At 41.3% G+C, this 17198-nt stretch overlaps 1 protein-coding gene across 21 annotated transcripts in view; it reads left to right on the top strand.

Moving 5' to 3' along the window:
- Positions 1-17198, top strand: part of LOC101146907 (microtubule-actin cross-linking factor 1, isoforms 1/2/3/4/5) — a 280531-nt gene that overhangs the window by 50944 nt on the left and 212389 nt on the right. For 14 of the 21 annotated variants that reach the window (XM_063700105.1, XM_063700144.1, XM_055392104.2 and 11 more), the window contains exon 1: positions 10973-12224. In XM_063700105.1, coding sequence (XP_063556175.1) covers positions 11202-12224 — 1023 coding nt within the window. In that variant the 5' untranslated portion in view covers positions 10973-11201. Of the gene's footprint in view, positions 1-274; positions 368-10972; positions 12225-17198 lie in introns of those variants that run through there. The other 7 variants (XM_055392119.2, XM_055392106.2, XM_063700149.1 and 4 more) reach the window with 2 other exon arrangements.

The following is a 17198-nucleotide window of genomic DNA, read 5'->3' as shown; positions in this document are numbered from 1 at the left end:
AAACAAGGAATCAGGATCAGATCAGTGGTTGTCGGGAATTAGGGGTGAGAGTAGGGTTTGATTACAAGGAGGGGGCCAGCACAAGGGACCTTTTTGGGGTGATGATACTGTTTTGTGGTGGTAGTTGCATGAATCTATACATGTGTTAAAACTCATAGAACTGTACACCAAAAAAGAAATCAGTTTAACTGTAAATCAATAATGAAGTGATGCAAAAATTTAATCAAAACAAAAAGTCCTAGAGCTCTGAGCCGTGCTTTTATTTCTTTTTCAGGTGAAACTAGTGAATATTCGCAATGATGACATCACAGATGGCAACCCCAAGTTGACCCTGGGTCTGATCTGGACCATTATTTTGCATTTCCAGGTAGGGCATGTGAAGTTTGGAATTCTTGTTGCTTTGTTTGGACATGGCCTAGAAAGTTGCACTGCCTTCCACAGACAGCGTTGAGCCTTCCTTCTCTCTATTTGTCAGTGAACAAAGGTGGATGGGAGTTGGAAAGGAAAATTAAGATTGATCTGCAGACAAGCTGTTGTATCGTAAACGCAAAACTTCCTAATTATTTGCTTAATGAAATGGAGGGATTTTTTTTACCCATTTGTGGTTTGGCCCTGTCCTCAGCAGTCTGGTTATTAGAGGTCTGTTTGCTCAGCTGAATCAAAATGAGGCTCTTGAAGGACTCAGAATATGAGGGTTGAGAAAAGCTGTTGGTGTTGATGCTTTAGAACGGTGGAGTGAAGGTTCATAGTCCTGCTCTAATGTAGACTTTTTCTCATCTCTAATAACCTTTAAACAAGCCTCGTTAATTAGAATACTTTAGTATCTGGGTTTATATATGTGCTGGCAAGCACAACCTTGCAGCGGCCATCACACCCAAGAGCATCTTGAAGAATGTTCACATGGTCACATGGCCTTCCTCTTCCTAAGAAGGCAAATCCTTTTTAGATCTGAATTGCTATTGGAAAAGTACAGCCCTATTTTTATAAAAAGGCTGTTCTTTTACATCCCTTTTAGGTCAGCCAAACAAAGCTATTTCTCAGACAGCTCTCTCTGATACCCAGTTGCTGCACATGAGGCTGATGGATTAGAGGCTGATAGCTAGTGGGAATAGAAGGCAGGGTGCCGACTTCAGGGATGAGGCCAAGGTGACATCCTAGCTGGGGAGTTGGCGCTACCTGCTGGTTAAAGATAGAACAACAGGTGTCCCCGAATTCCTGAGAGAAAAATCTGAGTGCTTAGGCTTGTTTCTTGAGGCTCTAGTTTGGAAGCAATGCTGGCAGTCACCAGCATGGACAGGGCTAGGATTGTGTGGTGGTAATGTATTTTTGTGGAACCACAGGGTATCCTCAAGCAAGCTTTGGGCATAGGGATAACCAGGAACATGAACTTGGCAGGTGTGCTCTGTCTGGCAGGATGGGAAACTTTGTTGAGCTTTCATGGAGGACTACAGTTATCCCTTTGGAACTCTTATGAACAGAGGAGCTTTTAGAGAAATTTGTTTGTTTTTTGGTCACAAACCTGCCCTCACTGTGAGTGCCCAATGTTAGTCTCATAGGTGGGAGGTAAGGAGAATTTATTCACTGTCTCTATTCACCCCAACTACTACCACTAAATTAATTTCCTTTTTTTTTTTTTTTTTGACCGAGTTTTGCTCTTGGAGTGCAATGATGTGTTCTTGGCTCACTGCAACCTCCACCTCCTGGGTTCAAGAGATTCTCCTGCCTCAGCCTCCCAAGTAGCTGGGATTACAGGCACCTGCCAACATGCCTGGCTAATTTATGTGTTTTTAGTAGAGATAGAGTTTCACCATGTTGGCCAGGCTAGTCTCGAACTCCTGCTCTCAGGTGATCCACCCACCTCGGTCGCCCAAAGTGCTGGGATTACAGGCGTGAGCCACCGTACCAGGCCATAACAAATGTTTAAATAGAGAAAACATTTTCTTTTCTTTTTTCTTTTTCTTTCTTTCTTTTTTTGTTTTTTGAGACGGAATTTCGCTCTTGTTGCCCGGGCTAGAGTGCAATGGTGCAATCTCTGTTCACCGCAACCTCTGCCTCCCGGGTTCAAGAGATTCTCCTGCTTCAGCCTTCCGAGTAACTGGGATTACTGGCATGCACCACTACACCCGGCTAATTTTGTATTTTTAGTACAGGGTTTCTCCATGTTGGTCAGGCTGGTCTCAAACTTCCAACCTCAGGTGATCCAGCTGCCTCAGCCTCCCAAAGTGTTGGGATTACAGGCGTGAGCCACTGCGCCCGGCCAGAAGAAACATTTCCTTGAAGCATTTAAAAATTTCATTTCTTTCTGTTTACTAGTTTTCAGAATAATTAGTTGGTTCGCTAAGATTCTCCAAAGGTGACCAATAATAGTTCCTTTGTTCACCATTATTTTTTTTAGTATCACTGTGACTTGTGGATTTTTAAGCAGACTTAATGTTCCAATCAAATACAGTTATTATTCTTTTTAATAAAATCAAATAGCTCCATCTTTGGCTGTAAAGAGGCTTTCAAGTTGACTCTGAGTCCTTTGGCATGACCACAGTGGTCTTTGATAATTTCCTTTATTTCTTGTGCAATGAGGTATTCCAGACTCTTTTTTTATATTTTCTGTCCCAGGCCTGAAATTCTTAATCTCCCCTAGGAACTGGTTCTCTATTTATTGACCACAGTCTGAATGCTCCTAGGTTGCCCATTATTTCTTTCTTTTTCTTTTCTTTTCTTTTTTTTTTTTTTTTTGAAGCAGATTTCGCTCTTGTTGCACAGGCTGGAGTGCAATGGCACCATCTCGGCTTACCAAAACCTCTGCCTCCCAGGTTCAAGCGATTCTCCTGCCTCAGCCTCCCAAGTAGCTGGGATTACAGGCGTGTGCCACCACGCTCAGCTAATTTTTTTATTATTAGTAGAGACAGGGTTGTTGGCCAGGCTGGTCTCGAGCTCCTGACCTCAGGTGATCCACCTGCCTCAGCTTCTGAAAGTGCTGGGATTACAGGCGTGAGCCACCACGCACGGCTGGTTGCCCGTTATTTCTAGGCTTTTTCTGTGGGCAGAGCTAGGCAATACTTGTATTATCTCTAAAAACAACAACAACAACAACAAAGAAACAAAAAACCCCATGAATTTGTACTGATATTTCTAATTCAAGTTTAGGATTGCAGGGTTTTGTTTAATCTCTTTGACTTTATATCTTTTTTTTTCTTATACTGAAAATCTTGATCTTAACAACAGTAATGTGGTTACTTACTCTTTTCCTACACACACAGAGATCTGTAAAATCATATATATTATTTGTAATATATATGAATCCAAGTGACAATATGAATGTTATTGTTAGCAGTATGATTACTTAGAATTTTATCATTTCATTGCTGTTCTTTTTGTCCTTAGCTTATATTTTCTAAAGATGTGCAAATAATTGTATTTTATTTTATTTATTATTTTGAAAAAGTAGATGGGGTCTCACTATGTTGCCCAGGCTGATCTTGAACTCCTGGGCTCAAGCCATTCTCTTGCCTCAGCCTCCTACAGTGCTGGAATTATAGACATGAGCCACTGGGCCCAGCCACAAATTACTGTATTTTGAAGTCACTTGAAATAATTTCTCTCTATTGTTGTTAAGCCACAAATTCAATACACAGTTAAGGTTCATTTGTTTTTATTTGCTTTCAGTTTGGGGGGGTTGCTTTTTTCCTTTCAATTTTACCTTACATTATGTAGATCATTTATATTGTTCCAAAGGGAAATTTTAAAAAGTTAAATACAAATTGTGTTCAGAGAGGTCTAGCTTCCATCTCTGCTCCCTCCATTCTGTATCTTCGCTTTCTCTGTAGTTAGCTAAATGTTTTAAAACACCTTTTTGGTTATAATTTCTATTGTTTGTTTATTTTAGAAAAATGCACTCATAAAAAAAAACTTCCGCATATTCTCACTCATAGGTGGGAATTGAACAATGAGATCACATGGACACAGGAAGGGGAATATCACACTCTGGGGACTGTGGTGGGATGGGGGGAGGGGGGAGGGATAGCATTGGGAGATATACCTAATGCTAGATGACGAGTTAGTGGGTGCAGCGCACCAGCATGGCACATGTATACATATGTAACTAACCTGCACAATGTGCACATGTACCCTAAAACTTAAAGTATAATAAAAAAAAAAAGAAAAAGAAAAAAAAAAAACTTTACTGAGGTGTAATTTACATACCATCAAATCAGCTAATTTAATGATTTTTATGAGTTGTACAATCATCACCATAATCTAGTTTGGGGACATTTTCATCATCCAAATAAGATCTTTCTTGTTCATTTACAGTTACTGCACATTTTCATCACCAGCCTCAGGCAGCCACTAATTTATTTTCTATCTTGATAGATTTGCTTATTCTGGACATTTCATATAAATGGAATCCTATGATAGATGGTCTTTTGTATCTGGCTTTTTTCACTTAGCATAATATTTTTTGGTTCATCCATGTTGTGGCACATATCAGTACGTCATTCTTTTTTATTGCTGAATATTCTGTTGTATGGATGTATCATGTATTTTGTTTAAATATTAAGCCAGTTGATAGACATTTGAGTGGTTTTCACTTTTTCACTGTTATAAATAAAGTTATTTGCATACCAGTCTATGTGGGTTTATGTTTTCATTTCTCTTGTGTATACATGTATATACCTAGGAATGGGATTTCTTAATTGTACAGTAAGCATGTTTAGCTTTTAAAGAAACTGCCAAATTGTCTTCCAAAATGGTGTATCATTTTACATTGCTACCAGCAATGTATGTGGTTTCCTGTGTCTTTACATCCTCACCAGTATTTATTGTCTGTTTTAGATTATAGCTATCACAGTGAGTGTGAAATTGTATCTCTTTGTGGTTTTAGTTTGCAGGAAAATGTATTATTTAATTGAATTCCACAAACATTGACTGGGAATGTTATGAGCAAGGTCTTAGATAGAGTGTATGGAAGATACACGGCTGAGTGCAATGGCTCACACCTGTAATCCCAGCACTTCGGGAGGCCTAGGTGGGCAGATCACTTGAGGTCAGGAGTTCAAGACCAGACTGGCTAACATGGTAAAACCCCATCTCTACTAAAAATACAAAAATTAGCCAGGTGTGTTGGTGCACTGTAGTCCCACCTACTTGGGACGCTGCAAAGCATGAGAATCACTTGAACCCGGGAGGTGGAGGCTGCAGTGAGCCGAAATTGTGCCACTGTACTCCAGCCTGGGCTACACGAGACTCCATCTCAAAAAAAAAAAAAAAAATCTACTACAGAAGATACAAAATTGAACTAGATACAGACCATCTAGTTGGACTCTTATTGTTTAGGAGAGTGAGAACAGACATACCATAAAATAACTTGACAGAGGTTTAGAGAATGAGAGAGGTATGGGTTAGGATGACGGAACACAGTATGAACTCAACAGTGGGCAGCAGTTACTAGTAACAACTTATTATAATTATTAATTGACCTTATAACTTCCAGGGCTTTTGACACAGCCCACTGTTCTTTTTCCTGTTACCAATTTTACAGAAAGGTAATAGCAGCTTTGGCTTAGTCTGTCTTCTGCATGCATATTGCCTGCCTGCTTTTCTCTGTTATTTCAGCACAGCCAAATGCCTATTTATTTGTCTTCTTGTAGGTGGGAGCACCGCTCCCAGAATATTTTCTCAGTTTTAACTATGGATTCCTTTTCTTTGCCATTCTGAGGGCTTGGTATTTGCCTATATTAGCTAAGTGTTCTGGTGTGTGGGGAAAGGTTCTCTGCTTGTGAAGCTTTTGATTGACTACTGAAGGATCATGTGGAGTGCCTCCCCCGCCCCCTGCCTCGTCTTGCATCAGATTTGGCATGGTATGTCTCTTGCTAGTTATCTGTCATTGTGGTTTTCTAGTCTTTCGTTATTGAGCATCTATTAGCTGTTCTCTCCAAGAACATATGCTATGTAAAGCCAAATGGAAATGCAGAGTAGAACTGTTACATGTTAGGGAATCAGCAAAATTGTTATTATGGTCAGTCTGTGTTATTGGTGTTAATGAAGTAGAATAATGATGTACATGTAGACATGGATGGTAGTTTTCACCTCAAGGGAATATTCAGTTGAAGGAGAAGGGAGAGGCTGGATCCAGATTAAAGGTTTGTGACTGCTGATGAGGCTGGTAATATTGATAACTTCATGCAGAGGTTTATGGTTTCTAAAATGCTTTAACACATTTTTTTTAATGTGCTAAATGGTAGGTGTTCTTTTTAATTTTAATTTGAGTTTTTAGTTTTGAAAATCTCAAATACCCGGAAGAGTATATAATAGATCCTTATGTGTGTAGTTGCCTTCAGAATTTAACAGGTGTTACTTTTGCTATATTTGCTTCAGGGTTTTTTCTCTCTCTTCCTCTTTAAAGTAATAAAACATCTCAGATACATCCAACTTTCTTGCCCTCTCTGCTCCCCAGGTAAATATTATCCTAAAGTTGATGTGTATCATTCCCATACATGCTTTTGTGCATTTACAGCAGATGATCTATTCATAAACAACATGTACTGTTGCTTGTATGTCTTTATATTTGTCACACATAGTATCTTTGGTATATCCTTTCTTTCCCCTTTTTTCTTTTTTCTTTTTTTTTTGAGACGGAGTCTCACTCTGTCACCCAGGCTGGAGTGCAGTGGCGCGATTTCAGCTCACTGCAAGCTCCACCTCCCAGGTTCATGCCATTCTCCTGCCTCAGCCTCCCGAGTAGCTGGGGCTACGGGCGCCCGCCACCACACCCGGCTAATTTTTTGTATTTTTAGTAGAGATGGGGTTTCACCGTGTTAGCCAGGATGGTCTTGATCTTCTGACCTCATGATCCGCCCACCTCAGCCTCCCAAAGTGCTGGGATTACAGGCGTGAGCCACTGTGCCCAGCATGATTTGTTCATTTTAACTAATTTAATGTAAGTGGTGACCCCTGCAGCTGTGTAACACATCTATTATTTGTAACGTATTATTTAATTGTATGAATAAAACATTCATTGCTGCAGTGAACATCTGCGTATATGCATCCTTGTGCCTATAGCAAAGAGGGTTTTGGGATTGATACCTGGACTGGAATTGCTGGGTTATATACTTTCCTTCAATTTGCCTATATTTTGCCAAATTGCTCTCAAAGGTACTGTATGACTTACAGTATTGTATTGGGTAACATTTACTACTATTTGACATATTACATGTTTACTTGTTTATTTGCTGCATGGATGCCTGCATTAGTATGTAAGCTTAACAATGGCAGGGATTTTTGTCTCTTGTTCTTTTCTTTGCCTGGCATAGAATAGGCAGTCAGTAAATATTTATTAAGTGAATGGATTGTTTCATGAATTTGATCTTCTCAAAGCTTTGGAGTAGGTAGACCAAATAAATAGGCTGTAATGTCTGTTTTCTTATGCCCATTTCTCAGATAAGGAAACTGAAACACAGAGACCGACTGACTTTTTTGCGTTACACACCCAGATAGGATTTCTTGTCTTTTGGCTTTGTCCAAGCTTGTTTTATTTTAAGGTATAGGTTAAGATTTATAGTTCTTCTAAAAGATACTATAAACTCTTTATAGGCAGAATCTGACAAAACTAGTTTTCCAACCCTCAAATGTTTGTTGAATACTAGTGTATGCCTAGCATTTTGAAATTTTCAAAAAATGGGAGGTCTTAGCTGGCTAGACTTGAGGTTTACAGTTTTGTGCACTTTATGGCACTTGGTGCTTGGCATATAGATGAGGCACCATTTGTGTTTTTGGAATGAATGAATGAATGAGTTCTTTTGCTTTGGAGTCTTTCACTCTGGCTGTCTCTGTGGGAGACCTGTGGGCAGTAAACAGTTATCTACAAAAAGCCAAAGGAGAAGGCATAAAGAATGTATAGGCCTCAAAGTGTGCTTTCCCAGAAGGCAGCAAGTCTTGTGTTAAGAGACCAGGTTAGATGAGAAAAGGTCTTGGGGAAAGGTCTTGTAATCAGAATTAACTTAGTTGAAAATACATCTAATATACCTACTGAAAACTATAGTTTAGCCTATCTTAAATGTATTCCGAACACTTATATTAGCTAACCGTTGAGCATTTGGCCAAAATCATGTAACACAAAGCCTGTTTGATAGTAAAGTGTTGACTAGCTCATGTAATTTATTGAGTGCTGTACTGAAAGTGAAAAACGGAATGGTTGTGTGAGTACTTGAAGTACAGTTTCTACTGAATGCATATGGATTTCTCACCATTGGAAAGTCGAAAAATAAGCTGGACCATTTTAAGTCAGGGACCATCTATATCTTAGGATCCCCCCGGGGGCTGGGGATGTCTCATAACTTTTAGCTCCAGTAATAAATGGGAAGAAAAGAAATTTACTGTAGGTCAAGTACTGAGCCAAGTACTTTATGGACATTATCTCATTAACCTTGTCTACAATCCCAGTAAGTAGGTGGTAGTATGCACATTTTACAAGTAAGGAAACTGAACCATCTAATAAACTAGTTAAGTTACTTAGCTTATGAGCTGGGAAGTTGAACCTAGGTCCACCTTACTGAAATCTCTCCTCCTTCCCTAGACCAGTTTTTCTCTGGAGCAGAAGGAAATGAAGGTCTGATTGGTCTGACATATGCAGAAATTTAAAAAAAGAATAGGCTCACAGAAGTAAATTCTCAGAGAAACTCTACAGCAGTAGTAGTCATATTAAGCAGCTATTTCTCTTGCCTCTAAGTTCATTAGTTTCAGGATTTTGGTTTGCTTGTATGTCATTCATAAAATTCAAGTGCAGCTTAAAGTTCCCATAGTTCCAGGTTTCTTCACTGGAGGAGTGAAGGCCTGGTACCTGCCTAGAGAACTTCATATTGTAATGTCAGATTCTTTGTTAATTAAATGATTTGCAGTAGCGTGAGTTTCTCTCCCATGCTCTCTGCTTATTTCTTGCTATAGTTTGTGATGGCCATAAGATGGTGCTGCAGTTTTGCAGTCAGCCTTAAGGATAAGGCTTAGGGGAAGAACACCTACTGCAGTTGTGAGGCAGATGGGACATCAGGAGGGTCTTAGAAGGGATTGTGTAAAAGCCGTTGCTTTAGGGCTTCTTGTTGCTTTCCTTTTGTGGTCTTTTCCTTTTTTTTTTTTCAGGTCTCCAGGAAAGATAGTTAAGGCTATGCTAGTGTAAGTCTTTATGGCTTGCATGGAACCAGGCAGGCTACTGCTTTCTGCTGTGTGGCCTGGATCCTTTTGGTGTAGAATAAATAACTGCAATAGGAAAAAAACACACATATAATTTTATTCTCCATTCACAGCCCTTTGGGTTATAGTCTTTTCCCATATAGCAGATACTATGCTAAAAAAAATTGGGGTGGAGGAATCTTCACTGACATCACAAGGTGATTTTTGAATCCGACTTTTACAATCTGAAATTCAGACTTCCTGCCTTACTGCAATGGGAGTAAAAACCACCTGAACCTCTTTTTGGCGGCTTCTTCTCTTACTCCCAAATGGCAACACGTGTTATCTCTTTGATTGAGCTCTTGGTCCATGCAGTCTAATTACCAATTCAGAACAGTGGGGGAACTTCTTATTTTACACAACTGGCAACTGAGTACAGATTTCCACTACTGCAGTAGTTAGAAGAGAGTAGTTGGGGTTGAAATTAAAAGTCTTAAAGTTAACAGAAGTTCATGTTCTGGCTTTGTCACTTACTAGCTGTGTAACCTTGGGCTATTAATCAACTTTCTTAAACCTCAGTTTCTTTTTTCTTTTTTGGAGACAGAGTCTTGCTCTGTTGGCCAGGCTGGAGTGCAGTGACATGATCTTGGCTCACTGCAACCTCCACCTCCCAGTTCAAGCAATTCTCATGCCTCAGCCTCCTGAATAACTGGGACTAAGGGCGCATGCCACTGTGCCCAGCTAATTTTTTGTATTTTAGTAGAGACGGGGTTTCACCATGTTGCCCAGGCTGGTCTTAAACTCCTGAGCTCAGGCAATCCGCCTCCCTTGGCCTTCTAGAGTACTAGGATTATAGGCGTGAGCCACTGCGCCTGGCCAAACCTCAGTTTCTTTACCGATAAAATATAAAATAATAGTTTTGACCTCATATAGTGACTGTAAGAATTAAATGAGAAAGTCCATGTAAATAACTTTACACAGTGCTTGGCACACAGCAAGTGCAAAAAATATATTAGATATTAGCAGTGGCAGCATCAATAATTACTATTGAACATTTTTGTCAAATATTGTTCATCAGAGACCCTGTTCATCTGTTGTATTTAGAAGTGGTATTCTTTTTACCAAGCACTCATTTACTGTACTCAAAACCAACTTCCAGATTTTTCCTGTCTGTGTCATTGGCTGGCAGAATTAACAGATCTTTCTTTTCTTTTATAGGAAAAAGGAGGGAAATAAATGCTCCAGAAGGCTAGATCTTTAAAGTCTGTGTTCCTTTTCTTAACTGTAAGAAGAAGGCTCTGGTTTCTTCAGGTTATAATTTCATTAAAATAATTTTATTGTTTTCTGACCCGAAAAAATTCAGAATATGTATATCTGCTTGATATTTTCTTTTGGGCATCTTGGTGCAACACTTAAAATCTATTTCATTTTGTAGTTTGGGAGCCATAATTGCAGCTTCACCAGGCTTGGTTCTTCTTGGCCCGAGCCCTTCCCTTCCTTTGCTGGTTAGTACCAGCCGAGCTGGTTTGCTTTTTCCCTTTTTGATACTATTCTCCTCCTCCTTCCTCCACGTTACCTTCTGCCACAGCCTCTCTTCTTTTTCCCTCCATTTTCAATTTACACTTACATTTTCCCTCCTCCTCCTGGCCCTCCCTAGTTTCTCCCCTCCCCTGGTTTCTAGCTCCTTTTTGCTTTCTGTTTGTGTTACTGAGGGCAGTGCTCCAATTACCTCATATTTGGAGAGAGGAAGCTGCAGCCAATCCGGTTTCTGTCTGCTTTTAGGTCAAGTGATTTCTGAACTGCAGTGAGATGCTTTGAATTTGTCTTGTTGCAGCTCTGAGCCTGTAAGATGGCTGTCTGAATCGGCAGCGGCTGGAAGAGACAGAGAGAGGCGGGGAGGGAGGGAGAAAGAATTGGAGGGATTGCCGGCATAGTGCATGTTTTTAAATGTGCATCGAATCCGATGAGGCCAAGGTTGGGATATCTGTGGGATCCCAGGACTGGCTTAGCTGCGTTTTTGCTGAGATTAGGAGAGGAAGGAAATGGGAAATTCACTGGGCTGTTTTAAGGAGCCGAAAGAGTCAATAGCTATTCCTGGGAAGGCTCCCATATCTCCTAAGAAAAGGGTTCGGTTCAAAAGGAGGTGGAGAGGGAAGAAAATCCCTACTCCAGAGGCATCTCACCAGGAAGAAACCTCAGAAGGAACTGGAGTCATTGAAGAGACTGAAACCCTAACGAAGTTAACAGAGAGTCTCCAAAAGGAAGACGGAGTGGGAGGGGTAGAGCATACCCCCCCAGATATTTTGCTGCCTGGGGACTCAGCCCCCAACTCACGGGTAGTCGATCGGGGGATGATAGTACAGGTAAAGGAGAGATTCCAAGGCGAGGTCCAGACCGCCCACCTTTTGTTAGAGAATGAGTCATCAGTTGCTGGAGGGGTCTGGGATTCCCTGGAAGAGGGGATGACTGTCATTGCTCACCTGCTTGATAACCCAGCAGAAAGGAACTGCGAGAAGTCAGTGAGCCAACTGGTGGAATTTCCTAGGACAGCATCCTGCAGCAGCAGGGCTGTGTTGCTGCCTTTGCAAGGAGAGACTGCAGTGGAGAAAGGAAATATTCAGCGTGGGTTTCGGAGCTGTGCTTTGCCTAGGACAGACTACCCCACTGATAAAGGAAATCAAGAACAATTTTCAGAGGGCTGGAGTGTGGAGGAAGGAACCAAGAGTGTTTCAGGTGCCCCTCAGACAGCTTCCTGGATTATAGAATGTTCTGTTTCTTCATTACTACTGGACCAGCCTGGAGGCCAAAGACGCACGGAGCCTTCCCATGTGGGTCAAGTGCCCCCCCAGGATTCCAGACTGCCTACTTCTCAGAGTGATTTGTCCATCAGCGGCGTGACTGTGAGCATTTTGCCCTCCTCCTCTGGCTATGGCAGTGATGGGCCACACATACATGGGATCCAGCCTAAAGATACAGAACCTGAAAAGAGCTCTACTTCCTTCTCAGAAGAGGATGGCACTCTTTCTCTGGAGGCAAGCCACACCCCATCATGGGGTCTGGAAGAGGTAGGTGGGCATGTTCAAGAGATAATCAAACTGCTGTTTGGATTCTTGGCCCTCAAACATATTAAAGCTGAGTGTGGTGAGCAGTGAGGATGTTGGTGCCTCTCAAACTTACCCCCATGTGGGTTAGTGTCTGCTGGAGCTCAGCAAGCAGAATCTATTTCAGGTCTGCCCCTTGATGCCTGAAACCAAGACTTGTCTCTGGGGAATCCCTGATTCCGAGTAGCCAAGCGGCGTAATTGCTCAAGCTATCTGGTGGGATGATCTCTCAAGGTGCAATGCTAGATAGTACTTACTCTCAGGCAGGTCTGTTTACCAGCTTCCCTGCTACGAGAAGTTGTAATGTAGCACAAGAGACGATGGGGAAGGGCCTAACTGAATCTCTGGAATGAATCTCTGGAATAAATGTGGAAGGGGTCAGGCAGCTGTTGTCAGTGTACTTGCTCTTCCTCACAGGAGAGTGATGTTCTTACTAGAGCTGATGCAATCCCATCCCTGTTGGGAAATTTCTGACGGCAGCACTCATTCAGTATTTGTATAGGTGGAGAGGGCTCATCCTTCTTTGGTTCCTAATTCCAGGATTAGAGGAGAGGGACACAGAGTTATCTGGGGATTAGTTGAGAGAGAGAGAGGGAGGTTAGGGCAATTTGAAGGTTTAAGGCTAGAAAAGTTTGTTTTGTGACTGGATGTGTTTAGGGCTTTAACATTTTGTTTTGAGGAATATATTGAGGCATGGATGGTGCTGCTGGTGGTGGTGGTAATGGCAGTTTCTGTGAATGTTTTAAAGGTCAAGGAGCAAGTGAGAATTCAGAGATCTGAACACTGAGATAAGGACTCAGCAAGACCATGGGTAGCACAGCATCTGGCATGTAGGTGTGTGATTGTGTGGGTGATTGAAGTTATAATTCACCAATGGCTAAAGAACTTTTACTGGGATGTTGGCCTCTGCAGCAGAAGAAATAAAAACATTAGGACTTCAAAGTGCAAAATTTATAAAATGAGGTAGGGCACTTTCCTTGCCTAGATGGGGGCCACTGATACTGTACAGGGGCCCTGATGTTTGCAGAGCAGGGATATGGTCTACCTACTGGTGCCCTGCCTATCACTAGCAGCATAAGGCTGAGGATAGATACAAATTCTGAGCAATCTGTGCCTAGAATTTCCTCTTTGGGGATAAATTTTCCCCACAGACAGCCCCATCTTAGTGCCCTCTGTTATTAGAGTTTGGAGACTCCCAACAGGTTGAAGAAAAAGTGGCCATTGAAAAAATGTCTATTTTATGGATGGGCAAGAGGTTTCTTGGGCCTCATATAAACATGGATATGTGTGTGGGGGAGTGTGATAGTTGTGTTATGGTAGGAAGGAAGGCAGTGAAACTACTGGGATATGGGGTGCATGAATGTATTAAGCTATTCTTGCATTGCTATAAAGAAATACCTGAGACTGGGTAATTTACAAAGTAAAGAGGTTTAATTGGTATACAGTTCTGCAGGCTGTACAGAAAGCATGATGCTGGCATCTGCTCAGCTTCTGAAGAGGCCTCAGGAAACTTAGAATCTTGGTGGAAGGCAGAGGAGCAGTAGGCATGTCACTTGGCTACAGCAGGAACGAGAGGTTGTGGGCGGGATGTGCCACACACTTTTAAATGACCAAATCTCATGAAAACCCACCTACCCTCACGAGAACAGCACCAAGGGGATGGTGCTAAACCATTCATGAGAAATCCACTTTCATGATTCATGATCCAGTCATCTCCCACCAGGTCCCACTTCCAGTATTAGGGATTACAATTCAACATGAGATTTGGTAGGGACACAGATTGAAACCATATCAACAAGTATTTGGGTTTCATCAGATAAAAAAGAATGTCAAAGTCAACTTTTATCTTGTAAAAGTTGGAACAGATAGAGTAGTTGGGGGTAAAACCAGCTGTGGAACTGATTGTTGTACAACTGGCATTAAAATTGAAATTGTGTAGTCATCATAACATTATAGGACACATGCTTGTAACTGAGTGTGAGATTTTCAGAAATTTGGCATGTAAAGTTTTAGGAACTCCTAGTAAAATCAATCCTAGATAATAGACCATAGATAGCAATGGCACCTTTGTATGGGCTGGATCTCCACACTGGCAAGGGAATGTTCTGCATGAGTCTGTGAGGAGTCTTAAAGAAAAGATTGGTAGGAGAAACCTTTGGACCATGATCTGTAGTGTGACCATATTGGCAACAGTATGATTCAAATTGGTGTGTGGCATTTTCTGGGTAGCCAACCTCTGCATCTATTCCTTCTACCTTTTCACTGCAGACACAGTCATACTACTTATGTATAGCCAAGGCTGAAAAACTAAGTGACCGAGTCTCAGCTCAGACACCTGGCATATTTCCAGGTTTTGTATCCATCATGTGATACAGGGACCACAGACTCACCATCCTATATGACAGATAAGAAGTAACTTATCAAGATAAGTGTGACATTCCTTCAGAATGAAAGTCCTTAAGGCCAAGAGGCTGCAACTGTCACTGGTCTCTGAAGGAACTGTCTTCAGGGAGCTGCTCCCCTCCCTAACAGGCTGTTCACAGGCTTGAGGACAGTAGCAGCCAGAGAAACAGAGAGGGCAACGCATACTGAAACCTATAGGCAGGGCAAGAGCATCTCTGCTGAAAGTGGGAAAGCTGGGAGGGCAAGGGTCAGAAAAGCAGCTGCTGCTGTTCACACACCAACTCCTGTCTAAACAGGAGACAGCTGGCAGTCCAATTGAGTTGTTTTTTGCTTGCTTTTTTGGTGGTGGTTTTGTTTTTAATATGTCAGAGTGGTAACTATCCTCAGAAAATAATTTGAGTTCCAGCCAGATTGTCTCTTCTGTTGATTAGTCCAGGGCTTGTTGATGAGAGTGAGACCAGGCTATGGATAGACATAAACTTCGCCATGGGTTTTGTTGCTTTTTAGGATGGAGAGAAATGGGAACTGATTGTGCTTCTTGCTAGTGTAGGGTTTAGATAGTAGAATATACATGATCTGCTTTTCTGTTCACCTAGTACAGTTAATACTTCTTTTGTCAAGAAATAGTTAACACAGAAGCAAGATGACAAGGGTCAGCTGACAAATATGTTTTCAGAATGACAAGTAGACTAGGATTTGGAGCTGGATGGGAACAGGCTAATAGCAATCGCTCTTTGATGTCAGACAAAGGCCTTCTTCTCTGGCCCATTTCTTCTCTCAGGACTCCCTATTCCCAGCTGCTTTCAATATCCATACTACTAATACCTGGCTTATTTCAACAAGGAACATTTTTGAAAATCCCTTCCTCCTCCCCATCTTGACTTCTGCTGCCAAGCTCCTGCCCACCCTGTTAGCGAATCCCATTTAATGAAGAATTTACCTCTATACCAATGTTTTTTTTTTTTTTTTTTTTTTTTTTGACACGGAGTCTGGCTCTGTCACCAAGGCTGGAGTGCAGTGGTGCGATCTCGGCTCACTGCAGCCTCTGCCTCCCGGGTTCCAGCTATTCGCCTGCCTCAGCCTCCCAAGTAACTGGGATTACAGGCGCCCGCCCCCACCACGCCCAGCTATATACCAGTGTTCTTGCCACAACCCTACAATTTTAGGTGAATAGTCAGATAACACTGGGGCCTAGAAATGATAAGAGGTTGGTTGGTGTATTATCTTCTGGGCTCAGCCTTTTCAGTTTACAAGTATCCGTCTCCCAGTTTTCCTTTTTAATTATAGGGAGAGTTGTTTTACTAATACTGGCTTTGTACTGAAAGAAGAAAGCAAAATTAACCAGATGACACTATTGGGGGAATGCAGAAGGTAAAGTTATAGTTTAGAGCTTTAAGAAAGGATTTTGTTTCTTTTTCTTTTTTTTTGAGACGGAGTCTTGCTCTGTCACCCAGGCTGGAATGCGGTGGCCCTACCTCAGCTCACTGCAACCTCTGCCTCCCGGGTTCATGCCATTCTCCTGCCTCAGAGTAGCTGGGACTACAGGCGCCTGCCACCACGCCCGGCTAATTTTTTGTATTTTTGATAGAGACAGGGTTTCACCGTGTTAGCCAGGATGGTCTCGATCTCCTGACCTTGTGATCCGCCCGCCTCGGCTTCCCAAAGTGCTGGGATTACAGGCGTGAGCCACCACGCCCGGCCTTGTTTCTTTTTAAAAAAATTTTACCTAATTAAAAATGTTACTAAAGAATCATTATTTTTTAGGTGTAACAATAGTGTTGTGGTTATGTTTAAAAAAAGGCCTTTTACAGATACATACTGAAATGTTTTTAGAGAAAAACAGGAGATTTACTTTATCATAATAGGGGAAGGGTGAAGTGGGTGGGATGTAGATGAAACAAGATTAGCTATGAGTTGGTAATGGTTGAAACTGGGTAATAGGTACATAGGGACTTATACTATTCTGTCTCCTTTTGTATATATTTGGAAATTTCCATTTCAAATAGAAAATTAAGAAAAAAATTGTATAAAAATAAAATGAAATTTAAAAATAAAATTGTATAAAAATGAAATGGAAAGTTAGGCAAAATAAGTTGTATAAAAATAAAAATGTAATAATACTGGTAAAATTATGATATAATACATATACAGTTGGCTCTCTGCATTGTGGGTTCTGCGTCTGGGGATTCAACCCATAACGGATGGAAAATATTCTGAAGAAAAACATTGCATCTGTAATGAACATGTACAGACTTCATTATTCCCTAAACAAGATAACAACTATTTACTAACATTTACATTGTATTAGGAATTATAAGTAATCTAGAGATTATTTAAAGTATCTGGGAGGATGTACATAGGTTGTATGTGAATACTACCTCATTTTGTATCTGGGACTTGAGTATTTGTGGATTTCAGTATCTGCGGATTTTGGTATCTGAGGGAGGTCCTAGAACCAATTCTCCATGGATGACTACTGAAAAGGGGTTACTATCCTATAGATAAAGTGATTAAGAGCATGCAGCCAGATTGGCT

The sequence above is a fragment of the Gorilla gorilla genome, chromosome 1 (genome assembly GCF_029281585.2).
Source record: "Gorilla gorilla gorilla isolate KB3781 chromosome 1, NHGRI_mGorGor1-v2.1_pri, whole genome shotgun sequence".
NCBI classification, from domain to species: Eukaryota; Metazoa; Chordata; class Mammalia; order Primates; family Hominidae; genus Gorilla; species Gorilla gorilla.
This window is presented reverse-complemented; position numbering and strand designations above follow the sequence as displayed.